The sequence below is a fragment of the Corapipo altera genome, unplaced genomic scaffold, assembly GCF_003945725.1.
Source record: "Corapipo altera isolate COAL_440 unplaced genomic scaffold, ASM394572v1 106, whole genome shotgun sequence".
NCBI lineage: Eukaryota > Metazoa > Chordata > Aves > Passeriformes > Pipridae > Corapipo > Corapipo altera.
Window position 1 is genome coordinate 250,874 of NW_020885019.1, and position 15,526 is coordinate 266,399.

A 15,526-nucleotide genomic window follows, 5' to 3' on the forward strand; every position below is an offset into this window, starting at 1 on the left:
GCGCTGCTGGGGGTGGCACAGGGGGGCGATGGTGACAACACTGGGCAGCAAACCCCACGCCAAGACTGGACTCACGAGCAGGAAAGGTCCCCAGCATTGCTGCACCAAGGTAACAAGGAGACATCTCCTCATTAGGAGGAGCCCAGTGACCGCCCGTCTGGGCCATGCACAAGGGACAGTGACACCCCAAAGTCCCTCACTCGTGCTCAGCAGCCAGTTGAGATCCACATTCAATCACTCTATTTTCAACATAACAAAAGCAATCAGGCATTATGATGGAACCAGCACTTGCCAACTCAGTTTTTTTTAGAAGTCAAAGCTACAGAATTTCCTGGAAGTCTCAGTCCCTTTTCATGCCAAAACCAGCAGTGGGGGAAAAAAAAAGTCTTGACAATTCTCTGTCTTCCTAAACAGCAATAAGCATCTCCATTCTGAGGCCAAAGTGTGTTCAGGAGTGGCTCTTCCACTACCTGTGAGCTCTGGGAAACACAAGGCTTGTAGGGGAAGTTTTGCTGGAGAGAATAAAAACCAGGATGTCTTCAGAAAGACTGGGAACGCCGTGGGTAGGATATGCTCGGCACTGGTCCACACAGCACTGGTGCCACATGGCTCCACTTCTCCTGCAAGCCTGGCTTAGTGGATGCTTGTGCCAGGTGGCCACGGCCAAGCAATGGGCACCACCCCCACCCCCAGCCTGTTCTCCATCCAGCTGAAGCTTTTCACAATATTTTCCATTAAAATTACTCCTTCCGTGGCGCCATTTTCACCCTCGTTGCTGGATTCAGTCGCAGAAGGGAAATGTCCTCGTCCAGCTCCAGCTCCAGCAGTGAAGGACCAGGCTCGCTCCCGGCCACAGTGGCATCTGACACTCTGCTTGGCATTACCAGTAATTCCTGCTACCTAATAACTATTAACTAATTACCTAATAATAATGATTCTGAATAATTCTTATACCTAACAATAATATTCCTAATAATTCCTGGTACCACAAATTCCTGTGCTGTCCCTCTATAGAGAAAGGCAGTGAGAATTGGAGTCACTGCCATGAACGGGACATTCCCAGGGCTCATTCTGCAGGTTCCCAAGGACTTTTCCCTACTATTTTTCTATTTTTTTTATGTGTCCTTGTTTGTTCTCAGAATGGCCCAAAAGAGGAAGAGGCACTGCTGGTGGGGAAGGAACAGCTTTGCCTTCTTTTTTTTTTTTTTTTTTAAACTGCTTTTTGTGGATTTTTTTTTCCAAAACCTTTTGTTTCACCGATGCAGCTGAAAGACAGAAAGTTGAGTTTTTCTCTAAAAAAAAAAAAGAGTTTTTTCCTTTTTCTCTTTCAGAGGCAAAATGGAAAAAGTCGTTCCATGATCAGCAGAAGGGTTGAGGCTGGGTGCTGGGGAGACTCTCCAGTGTCTCAGGGGCTGTGCCATCTCGCCACGATTCCTTTTGCAGGGACAGGAACTGGACCTCACACCTCTGCCTTCCCATCCCTGGCTGGGAATTGGGAAAGCAATCCCTCACATCCCTGGAAGCTCCTCTCTTCCAGCAACAGCTGCTGGCAGGTTCAGAAGCTGTGGGAATGGACAAGCCATGGCCATCCCTTGGGACCTTTGAAGGAGGGAACCTCACAACAGAATTTTTAAGAGGTTTCAGCCAAGCAACAACATCCTTCTCCTTTCTAAAACCTGCAGCAATAACACAGAGGCCTGGATGTTTTAGACAGCTCCCAGTGCCCTTGTCTCTGCCCCCTGTTCGCCACCCAAACCAAGAGCAGGGATGAGTGAGGGGCTGCTGCAGTATTTTGCCATTTCCAAGTCCTCATGAAATCATCCCAGGGATTGCTTCCTCAACAAGGCTGTCAAGGAAAGCAGTGGAATGGGGTGGACGTGGCTCTGCTCACCTAGACCCTGAAACAGCTCACAGCATTGCCCTTTGCCTTTCCCAAGGTCTTTCTCTGTGGTCTAACATATTTAGTGCCCAACACAGCTTTACCTTGGTCTCCTTGCTCTTCCCAGACACCAACTTCTTAAAATCAGTCATAACTTCATTGTCTGTGAGACCCACAGCTCCCTGCCTGGGTGGGTTTGGAGCATCCTGAGCTGTGAGGGGCTGCTGCAGCGCTGTCATCCCCGCCCCAAGCCTGTTGTAACCCTGCCTGTAACCCTGGCCACAGCGAGGGGCTGCTGGAGCTGCAGGGAAGGGGAAGGGGACGAGCTCCAGAGCTGGCACAGCCAAGGACAGGGTTGATCTGCAGCACGGTGGGACGGGAAGCACCGGCGGCGGTGAGTGACCAGGGCCCGAGTCGCAGCAGGACACGAGCCAAGGCAGCCCAGCTCGCAGCAATCTGCTGCTCAACAAGAGGTTTGGGACAACAAAATGCCATTATCAGCCATACAGGCATTGGCTGCTGGTTCTTTCATTTTTTTTTGACAAAAAAAATGTGTGTCCCACATTTTTAGCTTTTTAAGATGATGTAAAAGGAAAACAATCCTACTGGAGCGGGAATCAAACCCAAAGATTCCTGTTTTCGGGATCTCTGTAAGGTCTTTTAGAAAAGAGCTTTCCTTCTCATTCCTCGTCATTCTCTTTGCCAGGGTAAAAACAGAAGATACAAAGAGGTTTTCAGGAAACCTTTCTGTCACTGGGCTGCAGCCAGTGGAACACGACTATTTTTCATATACAAGAGACTTAAAAGCAATTCTTTCCGAGTAGAAAATTTTCAGAGGAGAAAACCAGGGTGAGAACTTCCCACAGCAAAAACTGACCTCGCTCATTGTCTGCCCCTCTCGCTGCCACCCCCAGGACCCCCATTCTATCAGGATCCACTGTAGGTCCTTCTTTTCCAGGAAATATTCCCACTCCCATGATCCCAGCTCACACAGGAGCACAATTCCAACCTGAAGAGCGTGAGAGAGCAGCATGAAATGCAGAACATGTGAGAGGAAACGATGCTTGACCAGGATGTGGTTGACTTCCTTAGAGGAGGGAGACTCAACCACCCTGGGCTTTGGGGAAGTCTGGATGAGGATAAGGATGAGAATGAGGATGAGGATGAAGATGAGACACCGGCAGCTGCCTCTGTACTTTGCCACCTCCCCAGCATCCTGCAAAATGCCTGATTTTACACATCCTGGGGAATGACAACTCCAGGAAGGAGAATTAGGGAAAAATCAGCCCCCCTCCAGAACATTCAGCCAAGGAAAGGACAGAAATGGCTGTGTGGCTTTAACTGGCTGTGGAGCATCCCAGTGCCCGGTGAGCTCTGCTCTGCCCAAGTCCCTTATCAGAAACTGGCACGTCAGCCGGGCTGCGAGGAAACGAGAAGCGACAGCGAGGAGCAAAGCCGGCGTGATCCCAGGCCGGGCGCGCACGTGGCACCCAGCGTGCCTGTCTGGGGGCTCAGCTGTCCCCCGCCTGATTAAGGAAACCCCCCTTTCTGCATTAGAGAGATTTTCTCAGACTTAAAAGCTTCCAACAGCCAGGACTTTGCTGGGCACGGAGAAGCCGCAGGGGTTGCGTGGCTGAATCCCGCTCACGACAGCCACTGCCGAGCCCTGGTATGGCTGAGACACAGGGATGCCCCCATGGGGGATGGTCCCCAAAAGGCAGTCGGGGGGTGTGGAACCCCTCTTGAACTAGGGCTGTGTATGCTCATCCCAGAGCAGCTCTGCCTCCTGCTAAATATCCAGGGGGGTAAACTGCTCCAGGGCATTCCTGTGCAGCATAGGCTGGGGTGCCTCCAGTGCTCCCCACACAGATGCCCCTCCCCACAGCCAAAAATCAGGAGATCCTCACGTTTACTGTTGTTTTAAAACATAATTTGGACAGAGCAACTTGTCCTGCCCTGAGCTGTGGTAACAGTGCCCAACCTCTGGAGCCACCGCCCACTCCCCCTCCACCAGGAAAATAAAATCAGGAGGCTTCTGCCTTGATTCCCCCAGGTCCCAGCTGCTCCTCATCCTTCCTGAGATGATGCCAGAGTCCCTCAGAGCTGCATCCCTCAGCAGGAAGGGGCTGTGGGCATCACAGGGAAGGTGGGTCCTTGAAATCCACTTAAAATCATATTTGGTGACAAATTCCCAGCCTCAACCTTCATGGTCTCTAAATGCTTAACACAGGAAACTTCTGAAATGTGAAGATACTTTCCGGGAGTCACGTTCAACTGGGAGACACCAAGAAACATGAGATAAATTGGGTTTGTGTGCAGTGGGGACACAGCTGGGCTGGTGGGACCTGACCTGGGCGAGGGGAAATGGAAATCAGTACCAGGAGCAGGAATGGTCTCCTGGGGGTATGGATGTGGGAGAGAAACCGGTAAAAATCTTAAAGCAGCCCTAACCCTGTTCCAAGACAAGACGAAGATGAGGAGGGAAGCTTGAGCAGCCTCCAGACCTGCCTTCACCCCTGTGGGTTTCGCTCCGTGACGGCTCTGCCAGCAAGATGTGCCGAGCCCAGTGTGTTTGGGCTCCTTTTCTTGCCATTCACCAATATCCTTCCGCTCCCAATGTTCCTCTCCTTGGCTTTGGATGCAGATCCAGCTTTTCATGTGGTGCAAACACAGTGTTTCTTTGGGTGCCAAGGACTGTGTGTAACTTGTCGGCTTGGGAGTGTTTGCATCTTGGACCATACGGGAACAGAGAACGCTGCCCAAAATGTTTACGGTATTTTTAGGCCAAGACAAATCTGTTCGGCACTGCAAGCGCCGCAGTCTGAGCATCCCGGAGACGCTGCGCTGGCGAGCGTGGCAGGGAAACGCGCCTGCAAACCCCCAGCATCTTCAGAGAGAAGGGGCATCACCTGGCTCAAATGGGCCAAAAAGGACATTTCTGAACCATTTCTAAGGCCCCTACGCAACTGTGCGGTGGCAGAAGAGTCTCCAAACCCCAGCGAGAGAAGGCAGATGCTGCCAGATGCTTGGCCATGGCTCAACTAGATGGACAACGAGGTGAAAACCTCAAGTCCAAACCTCTCAAAAAGACACATTTCATAGAAAATAAAAAAAAAAGAAAGCAAGATTTAGGGGGCAGGTTGGGTTTTTTCCCTTCTCCTTCATGAAATCAAAGCCTGAGCATGCTGGCCAAGACGCACCAAAGGGATTCAAAGGCAGAAGTGGTTCAGCCCGATTCCTCCAGCAGCACAGGGCTCCGCTCTGTCACCAGCGGCTCTGCAGGCATTAACTGATGCCGTAATGCTGCTAATTACCCAGCCAAGCCCTTCGTTTGCCCAGATTTAATGGCATCTGATGACCCCACAGCTCTATCTCCGTGGATGTGACCAATGGCTGAGGCACCGCTGGCACCTTTGTGTGAGCCAAACACCGTGTGCTTGGGCCCGGTGATGCTCTGCCAGCACCAGGGATGAAGACAAAGCAGTGGAGAGGGCCAGCACAGGGGCACTGACAGCACATGGCAGCTGAGCATCTCCTGCAATGCCAGTAGACTGGAGAGAGCAGCCTTGGCATGAGCACCGTCTGGACGTGTCAGTGGCAGTGCCAGGCGTGGGTCAGACTGGACTTGGTTGGGTCATCCCTGGAGACCCACAAAACACAGATGGACAAGCCTTGAGCAACCCCACCAACCCGTGAGCTCGGCCGTGCTTTGAGCAGGGGCTGGACTAGAGGCGCCCAAGGTCCCTCTCATCTGAACTCCTCGTGCCCTCCCACAACCCCACTGTGTCTGTCAGAACATTGGGCTGTGGCAATGCCACCAGCTGCACCAGGCACCCCACTGCAGCAACCCCATGAGATGCCTCCAAACACGTGGTTTGCCTGGACCACAGCAAAGTCCCACAAAGCAAACCTGCACCTCAGTTTCAAGGCAGCAGGTCAACACATAACTCGAGACAGCTTCATAACTCTACCATAACTCTACCACCCAAATGGAGTACTTTTGTAGGCTGAACCAAAAGGATGCAAAATCCATCTGGCACTGAGTGTGGAAGGTCTGCTCGCTCCATCCCCACCCTGCACCAACCTCCTGCATTCGGTGGGGTGCCAGACCCAGCCCTGGCTCCACCACAACAGCAGAGCCGGGGAGCGGACGGGTGGCCTCACCTCGATGATGTCTGCGTTGGTCCGGCTCTCGTGGGGCTCGTTGTACTCAGTGTACTTGAGCAGCACCTTGTCCATGTCGGTGCTGGCATATTGGAACAGCTTGTTGGAGTGGTTGAAGATGATGAGGGCGATCTCGCAGTCGCACAGGACACTCAGCTCATAGGCTTTTTTCATCAAGCCGAACTTGCGCTTGGTGAAGGTCACCTGAAAGCAAGGACAGCCGTGGTCAGAAACTCTGTCCATGCTGCCACAGACCTGACACCTCCCAGAGACAAATGGAATGACCACTGGACAAAGAGCAAAAGGAAAGGGAGGGCAGTTTCCTCAAATGGACCCAACCCCAAGCTCTCCTCTCTTTTTTCCCCTCTTCCAACCAGTTCATATCGCTGCCTATTTTGGGATCCTCCAAAAGCAGACACTTCACAAGCACAAAGATGATTATCAGCGTTGGAAATCACATATTGCCAAATCAAGAGAAAATAAATTTCAGCAAAATCCCCAGCAGAGCTGCCATCTGTCTGGGGGCTGCGGGTTCTCGGCAGTTTTTAAGTTGAATGTTCAAGTGATGGAGATCTCGTCCTCGCTTGCCGCAGTAGCACTGTGAGCACCCAACCTTAGGGGCTGCAGAGCTGGGGGCTCAGCACCCAGAAGCTGCCTTGGGGTGCCCACCCCACCCTTGACTCACTATCCTGCTCACCAGCCCCCACTTCTCCTGGGAGGCTGTGCTTCCCCAAGGGCACCCCGAGCCCCCCGTGCTCCCTCTTGCTGTCCCCAAAACCTTGTTGGGGGGTTTTCTACATTGCCTGCCTACTGGGGTCCCCTGTCCCCCAACCTGCCCTGCCTTGAGCTGTCACCAGAGATGCTGGGTAATGAGGCAGTTTCTGCAGGACTGATCCTGGTGAGCTGGCTGGGGCCCGGGGCCAAACTGGGTGCTGGCTCCAACACCCGCTCCAGCTGCCGGGCAGACATTGGGCTGCGATTCCCAGCCCACGCTCAGCTCTTGCTGCCACGCTCCTAACGGGACCCAGCTGGAGGGGAGGGAGCTGGTTTGGGGCTCCCAGTCCCTGCTGCAGTGCAGACAGCTGTTGAGGGTCCCTCACCCCTCCAGAACACGTGGCACACTGCTGGGGAAGATGCGATGCTTGGCCAATGCCCTCTCAGCAAATAAAAAGCAGAAAAAGACAATAAAAGGCAGGAGGTCACAGTTTTGCTCTAAGCATCGCTCTGGGGGTGAAGCAGCTGCCGGGTGAAGGGCTGGAGTCGAGCTGAGATGCCCTTGGGTGCCGAGAGCTGCTCCCTCGCTGCACGGGAGGGCTCGACCCCACTTTGGGCCTCCACCACAGCATCGATTTTGCAGCTGAACAGCTTTAATGTGCAGAGCTGAGGGAGGAGAGTGAAGGAGGCTGCTGCCTTTGCTCAACCCGAGTCAGTGGCGTCACAGCAACAGTCCAAAGAGCTCAACATGGAGCTTCCCAGCCCATGCCAGCGCTGAGGAGCAGTGCCACCACGATGCTGCCACAGCACCCAGCACACACCCCCCGGGGTCCTGCACCCCTCGAGACAGAGCCGTGCCCCCGCCTGTGGTGGGAGGGCAGAGCAGGGGCAGGTCTGGGCACGCTCGGCACAGGGAGCTGCTGCCCCTCCCCACCATCTCCCAGAGATGATTAAGCAGTAACGAGATTCGGCTCTAATCGCCTCATCCCCTGGAAAGTGCAGGGCTGGCACCCCGCGCCGCTGCACCCTCCACGTGCGCCCGCTCTCGCTGCAGCCGGGCTGTGAGCACTGGTGCTCACGTTGCCAGCGCTGCCCCAGCCCTGGCACGCTCTGACGCAAATTAAATTACTTGAGGGCCAGCTCTGGGGTCATCAGCAATTTCCCCTCCTCGGTGGCATCCTGGGCCTCTTGGCCACCCAAAATCGCTGCTGCCAGGTGCTGGACCCGGCTGCTCCCAAGACCAAGAGCCGGCAGTGCCACGCAGCAGCCAGTAGCCGCATGGTCAGCTGATATTCTGCTCCTCCATGGCAGGACAGGCACTAAAACCAAGCCAGGGCTCCCCAGCACTGTGGCAGCAGCGTTTATGGTCCCACGTCCCTACCAGAGACCGGGTGCTCTGCCGCAGCTCCAGCAGCACCACAGCCTGGCACGACCTGCCTCACTGTCCCGCCGGGACGGCCCCACAGCTCTGACTCACCCTCTAAGCAGCCCGAGGAGCCCCTGAGAGGAAAACACACCATGTCTTTGCCAAGACAGAGGGAACAGCAGAGGGTGGTTGCTTCTGCTGCTGCCAGTGCTGGGGATACCTCACCAAAATACACCTTGCCAAGCACCACGAGACCTCTCATCCACTGAGATCAGAGGCAACAGGGTGAGGCCGAGGCGTGTGAGCAAGGGGGCAGCTCTTGGCAATGAAGACCAGGAACAAGCTTGGTTTGGGTTTTGCCCTTGAGTGTGGGGTCACCTTCCCCAAACCAACCAGCAACCTGGGCAGAGTTGAGCAGAACCCAAAGCACCAAATTATCCCTCTACAGATGAGGAGATATTCCCTCTGCAGACAGGAACAGGGCAGAGGAGCATTCCTCTGTCTTGGCACCCTTACTTCTTCCAGAGAAAAGCAAAGATTTACCATTTAGCCATCACATAACACAAAGGCATCACCTAATGCTGCCTTGGGCATCCACCCATGACCCGGGACAGAAACCCCAAACCTTCCCCTGACGCCGTGCACGAACCCGATCTAGAAGAATTAACCTTGTAAGTCTAAGAAGGTAATCAAATCTCATGCTTCAGGGCATAAGCCGATCACCAAAGGGGTCAGGAAGGAATTACTGCCCCACACTAGCAGGGGATTTTTGCCTTTCCCCTGATGCAAACCATATTGGCGGTTGCCAGAGTCAGCGGCCTGGCCCTGAAGGACTGATGGCCTGATCTGTCGTGGCAAATCCTCTCCAGTAATTCCTCTAATGACATTAGTGACTCTTACTTGCTCTCGTCTCCTGGTTTTGGCTGCTGCTGTAATTCACAGAATCACACAGTGCTTTGGGTTGGAAGGGATCTAAAAGCTCATCTTGTCCCACTCTTCTGCCACGGGCAGGGACACCTTCAGTGAGACTAGGTTGCTTCAAGCCAAATCCAACCTGGCCTTGAACACTTCCAGGGATGGGGCAGCCACAGCTTCTCTGGGCAACCTGTGCCAGGGCCTCAACACCCTCACACAGAAGAATTTCCTCCTAATATCTAACCTAAATTCTCCCCCTTTTCAGTTTAAAACCATCCCCTCCTTGTCCTGTCTCTCTAGGTTCTTGTCCAAAGTCCCTCTCCAGCTCTACTGAAGCCGCTGTAGGCACTGGAAGGCACTCTAAGGTCTCCACAAAGCCTTCTCTTCTCCAGGCTGAACAATCCCAGCTGCTCCAGCTTGTCTCCAGAGCAGAGCTGCTCCAGCCTTTAGAGCATCTCCGTGACTTCCTCCAGATCCACTCCAGCAACTCCACGTGCTGTTGGAGCCTCCATGTGGGTTTGTGGTCTGTGCCCCCATGAAAGGCAGAATGTGGGACATGAGCAGGGTCAAACTCACTGATGCCGCAGGCTCGGTGTGAGATGCAAGGGAAGAGCTTCACCTCACAGCAAAGGCTCTGGAGAGCCCCTGTTCAGCCTTAACTCTCCCTGAGGTTCACGATGCCTCAGCAGCCCTCAAACCACAGTTAGGGATGAAATCCTCAGCAGCACAAGCAGAACCGCAGGTGTCGAGAGCGGCTCTGCCTCCAGCTCCTCGCACAACCATTCTCCAGCACATCCCCGCACTACGCCCATTCCTCATCTCTCCCTCTCCCGACAGGCGCAGGTGCCGTGGGAGCCATCCGGGCACACCGAGGATGGTGCACAGAGCTGCCAGCCCTACATTTCCAGCAGCAGCACCGCAGCACAAAGCCCCATCCATAATTCATCAGTGCCGGGCTGCTCCGCTCCTGGAGAGCACCGGAGAGCCGAGCGTGCCCCCAGAGCGCGGGGGCTGCCGTGGAGGCAGGAGTGGGCTGAGGATGCTCCCAGACACTGGGTTTAAGCCAGCTTAGCCAACAGCCCACAGCCACAGCGGGAACACACGCACGGACGCCTCTCATCCTGATCCGCAATAACAGCCGGAGAGGGAGGCAATGGGAGAGAGAAGGAAGAGGCAGCTCCAGTGAGACCTCACTGCGGCCTTTCAGCTTATAAAAAAGATGGAGAGGGACTTTTCACATGGGCAGATATTGATGGGACAAGGGAGGATGGTTCTAAAATGATGAATGGGAGATTTAGGTGGGATGTCAAGGAAAAAGTCCTTCCCTGTGAGGGTGGTGAGGCCCTTGCACAGGTTGCCCAGAGAAGCTGTGGCTGCCCCATCCCTGGAAGTGTTCAAGGCCAGGTTGGATTTGGCTTGGAGTAACCTGGGCTAGTGGAAGGTGTCCCTGGCCATGGCAGGGGTGTGGGACAAAACGGTCTTTAAGGTCTCTTCCAACCCAAACCATCCCATGATTCCATGAGATGACGTAAGAGGGGACACTTCTGACTCTGGGGAGCAAATCCTGGCACTGCTCATGTACAGTGTGGAACAGGAGGGTTCTCACCACCTTTACAGCTCCCACTGTGGTGGATAGAGCAGATCAGCAACCCACTGTCTGGAGCAGCCCTTCACAAAATGTCCCATCTTCCTGGTGTGTCCTTGTTTCCCAAAGAAAGGGAGCAGCGAAAGTAACTGATTGCAAAGCTGCGCTGATGACCAATTAAACAGCTGCAGCTTTGCTGACACTCAACTTCAACAGGGCTGGGTTTTTGGGAAGCAAAGCGAGACGTGCCGTGCTGGGGTGGGGAGCAATGCTCCCATACTGGGTTTTGGAAGAACCAGCCCAGCCAGGGCTGCAGCTGCTGCCAAGGGAAAACCAATGTCCCCCAGCCCAGGGAGCTGGGCTTTGGGGAGAACACGTGACATGGGAGACACGCTAAAGCCACAGCATCCGGCCGGGCAGAGCAACTACTGCTGCCAAATCCCACCTGGTGCAGCAAGACCCCCAAAAACAGCCCTACCACCTTGACTGTTGTCTCTGGCAGAGAAGTGCCTCCTTCCTTTCCCGAAGCCTTATCCAGCAGGGCCAGGCTGTGCCACCCCCCTCCAGCATTACCAAATATTTTCCATTTGTCTGAACTTCCAACAGGGCTCCAGTCACTGTGGATCCCTCGCTCCCCCCTGCAGTGCTGCCCCATAAAATACAGCCTGGCTCCTTTAAAAACCCCTAAGGCCCCGTTTCCTCGTCATTATGGACACAAACAGTGCCAGGAGCAACTGGGACATTAGCAAAGCCCATTTGATCTTCGTCCCAGCCCCCTCCCCTCAAATGAAGCTGTAATGAGGAAAACCTGCCATTTCCTATTGTTCTGCTGCAGAGCAATAAACTGGTTCATCCAATTCTGTTATTTGCCACTCTTTAAGCATTAGGAATATATCCACACTTTTTTTTGTTGGTTTTTTTTTTCTGTTTTTACGTAATAAAAGCATCAGGAAAGAAGTGTGGCAGGCCACTCTGGGGTGTGGAGGTTGCTGGACTAAGGGTAGAGGCTTGGATCTGCTTAGCCAAACTCCAGGAGCACAAGAAGCAAAGGGACCTGCCTGGAAGTCTTGTGGTTATGGGGAGTACACCGATGGAGTCATCCCAGAGCAAACCTGGGCCAGCAAAGAGCTGCTGCTCCGCTGCTCCGGCTCAAGGAACACGGAAATTTGGGAAAAACCTGATGGGTTTTTTTTCCCTCTGAGATACACAAATGCATTCCTACACACATGCACATGCATGCGTATCTCGGGCTTGGCTTCAACACAGCCCAAGGAAAAAAACCGTGGAGCCATGTAAGTTTTCAATTGAGAAGAAAAAAAAAAAAAGGAATAATTTGGGTTGTTTGCGTTCAGCAAAATGGATACTTGTTGTGGCTGTTTTTTATTGGAAAAACCACATGGAAAATGTCAACTGAAATATATTTTCTGCAAGACTTAAAAAAAAAACAAAAAGGGAACTAACTAAGTGGAGAAGATACTTTCTTCTGGAAAAGCACTTAGATGGAAATGGTGTGAGGAGCTCCAAGGCGAGGAGCAACGCCTGGGTGGGGGCCGTGGTGCAACGGGGCTGTTTGCCTGGTTCTAGGATCTGCCTGGATCCAGCCCCTGCGCCGAGTCTCACCCATCTGCTTATTTTATGGGTTGGGAATAAAACAGCACCAGTGGCCCAAAATGAGATGGAAATGGGTGGTTTTGAAACAGAACCCCTAAAATCCCCAATGGCACAGGAGGAGAAGGGGTGAGGAGGGGCAGCACCGACCTGCCGATTGCGCTCGTCCGTGATCCGCTGGATCTGGATCTTTTTTCTCCCCATCTTCTCTGGAAATCCTCACCAGACCCGGGACAACTTCAGCTCAGGGGAGGGGAGAAGTAACTCGCTTCAAAACGCTTTCATTAAAGAGCGTCGAGGGGCTTTTTTCACGGGTGGAAAACAAACCCAAAAAAAGCCAAAACAAAAAAAAAAAGAGAGTTTTGGGTGTCTCCGTGCTCAGTTCATGGTACCCTCGTGTGCGGCCGGATCCAGCGGGGCTGAGCCGTCAGCAGCTGCTCAGAAACCTGCACAAGGAGAGAGACAGGAGTGAGCCAGTCTGTTCCCAAACCGCACCCAGGACCCAGTGCCCTCCTGGCATCCTCCCTCCGCCGGTGCGGATCCCACTCCCCAGGCCATGGGGGTCTCTGGTCCTTCCTCCCATTCAGCTCTGGGACCAGAAAGGCTGCAGAGGGATTTATCCAACCTGGTCTTGAAGAACCCCAAGGACGGAGCCCAAGAGCACCCGCGCTACAGGACACGTGTGGGCCGGGCATGGCGATGCTCAGGGAGGAGGAGGAGACGGCAGCAACGTGCCCATGAATCATTATTCCTCTGTGACACTCCAGACTTTTTTTTTCTCTTAATAAAGTCATAAGTAGTCGAGTGGCTGGTGATTAGCTCGGGCAATTTAAATCCGTCTCCAATTTCTGCACTAATCTTCAATTTGGAATTTTAAAATATCTTTATTTGATTACTTAAAAAAACCTTATAACCAGGCACAGAAACCTAATTCTTATGAGAAAGGAAGACTCTGAAGGCAGCTGAGACAGCCTGGCCTTCCACTGAGCTCAGCCACAGCCAGACATTGGATGTTTCCATTGATCTGGGGGGGGGGGGGAGTGGATTGACTCGGGAATATCTTGTACCCTAAGCTCTCCCAAAGGGGTGAGTCCACAGATCCCAGAGCATCCACATGGTTGCAGCCTCACTCTGGGATCCCACAGCAGATCACAGGGCAGGGACTCAGCCCCCCTGGGCACCTCCATCCCCTGATGCCAGAGGCTCTATCCAGATGTACCAGGGCACCTCCTGACACAGCCTCCCAACCCCATTTCACCCCCATTTCTCAGCATGTGCTGCAGTGCAGCGAGGGGGACAAAGAGGGAACTTCAGCCAGTTCATTTTCCACAGGTATGTTTTTCTCCCAGCTCTCTCTGCGAGCGGCTGGATAACAGCAGTGATAACATTGCATTTAAGGCGAGGTGCCCTGTGCCAAGACCCGGGTAGAGGGAAAAGCCAGTCCCAAAATAGCTTCCTATCTGCCTTGACTTGGCAGTCCCAGCTCTTGGTCTTGTTACAAAAAGCATGAAAAAAAAAGCTTTTTCTTCTATCCCTTCATCCCAAATGCACTGCAGCAGCCGCAGGCAACCCTGACCGAGCTCCTCCTGCTCCTCTCCCACCCTAGAGCCCCCTCAGGCCACACTGAAGGCCCCCAGGGACCTTGGCCCCGTCCTCTGCCCTCTCATCAGACCATGTTTCAACAACAAACAAGCCCTGATGGTCTCACTTCCACACTTGTTTTTGGGGTTCATTGAGTCATGTGAGTCGCTTAATCTTTTTTTCGGTAAAATTATTCATCATGCACCGTCTTCTATGGTTTAGTGCAGGTTTAAGCAGCCCACAGGAGAATGGGGAGACTTTTTCCCCCCACCCCCAAAATCCACCATTTGCCCTTCAGGGAGGATGCGCAAGAGGAAGCACAGGAAGGAGACTGAAGAGACAAAGGGTAGCAAAACCTGCTTTTTTTTTCCCCTTGTAAATCCCCCCAGGAAGACTCTTTGCAAGGACAGACCATACAGGGATGGCATTTACTGCTTGGACCATTATTTCTCAAAATTGGTGAGTGTTTCCCTCCCAGCAGCAAATGGGAGGGACCGTCCGGCTGTGAGGAGCATTGTCACCACGGGGGATGCTGAGCCAGTGCCAGGGATGTCCTTCAGCTCCCTGTCCCTCTGTGGGCAGCCTCAAAAAGACAGGTCCCACAGTATTGCCAGTCCCAGAGCATCGCTGACCCCAGAGCATCACCAGTTCCAGACCACTGCCAGACCCAAAGCATCACCAGTCCCAGAGCATCACCAGTGCCCCAGCATCACCAGTCCACAGCATCACTGGTCTCAGAGCATTGCCAGTTCCAGAGCACCACTGCCCTGGCTGGCACCAGCAAGCAGGGAATGCAGGTGCTGGGCTGCCACAAGATTATCCCTCAAAGGTTGGTGATACGGGAAGAGCCAAAAGGAAAATGAGGACTTTTGTTACATCCACCTGGAGTGTCTGCTCAGTGTTTCCCTCACTGTGAGGCCTCAGGGGACAGAGTCCACAGCGCAAGGCTCGAGGCCAAGGTGAGCATTTTGCATGCATAGAGAGCTTTGGCAGAGGAGGAAATTTCTGCCGGGTTTGCTTTGCCACTTTTCCCTTCAGAGATGCCATTTCTTTAGACTGGTTGAAAAATATTCACCTTCAGCATCTTCAAAACCGCCAGCAGCAGCACGAAGTAGCAACAGCTCCACATCCGGACCCAGGGCAAGATGCTAATTCTTTCCGAGTGCTGCAGCTCTTGGACAGAGAAACCCTCTGAAAGACGGCGGATTTACTGTCCAAACCAAAGAGGAACTCTCCAGAAGCAACAATAAACACTGGAGAACAACGGGTAGTAAATTTAAACTGAGTGAAAGGAAACATATTTTAACACAATTTCGTTGTGGGACTTGTTCACAGGATGCTATTGCAGCCAAAAGCTCCAGAGTGCTCGAAAAGAGATGGGATATTTGTAGGGATGAGAAGATCCCAATGCTGCTCATGCCTGCCCTGACCTCTGCACGAGCCGACGCTTCTTGCATGGGAGCAGCGGGATTCAAACCACATTCCCCTCCCTGGGCCACAAATAAACCCCAAATGTTTCAATTCAAATCCCCTTTTTCAACCACCAAACCAGATCCTGCTGCTCTGAATCCCAAATCCTGCATCCTCAGCACCTCGGCTGGATGGGGACCACTGTCCCAGCCTCGGGGTTTGCTCATGCCACTGAGTAAAGTTCTCCACAAGAAAAAGGCAACTTAACAGTTTCTTGCTCATCATCATGGGGAGAAAAGGAGTT

At 53.2% G+C, this 15,526-nt stretch overlaps 1 protein-coding gene across 16 annotated transcripts in view; it reads right to left on the bottom strand.

Moving 5' to 3' along the window:
* MEF2D (myocyte enhancer factor 2D) overlaps positions 1 to 15,526 on the bottom strand; it is a 100,849-nt gene that overhangs the window by 27,502 nt on the left and 57,821 nt on the right. For 15 of the 16 annotated variants that reach the window (XM_027667790.1, XM_027667781.1, XM_027667784.1 and 12 more), the window contains 2 exons: positions 12,382 to 12,677; positions 6,044 to 6,247 (listed from right to left, as the gene is read on the bottom strand). In XM_027667790.1, the coding sequence (XP_027523591.1) occupies positions 6,044 to 6,247; positions 12,382 to 12,435 (258 nt within the window). In that variant the 5' untranslated portion in view covers positions 12,436 to 12,677. Of the gene's footprint in view, positions 1 to 6,043; positions 6,248 to 12,381; positions 12,678 to 14,887; positions 14,968 to 15,526 lie in introns of those variants that run through there. The other variant, XM_027667786.1, reaches the window with a different exon arrangement.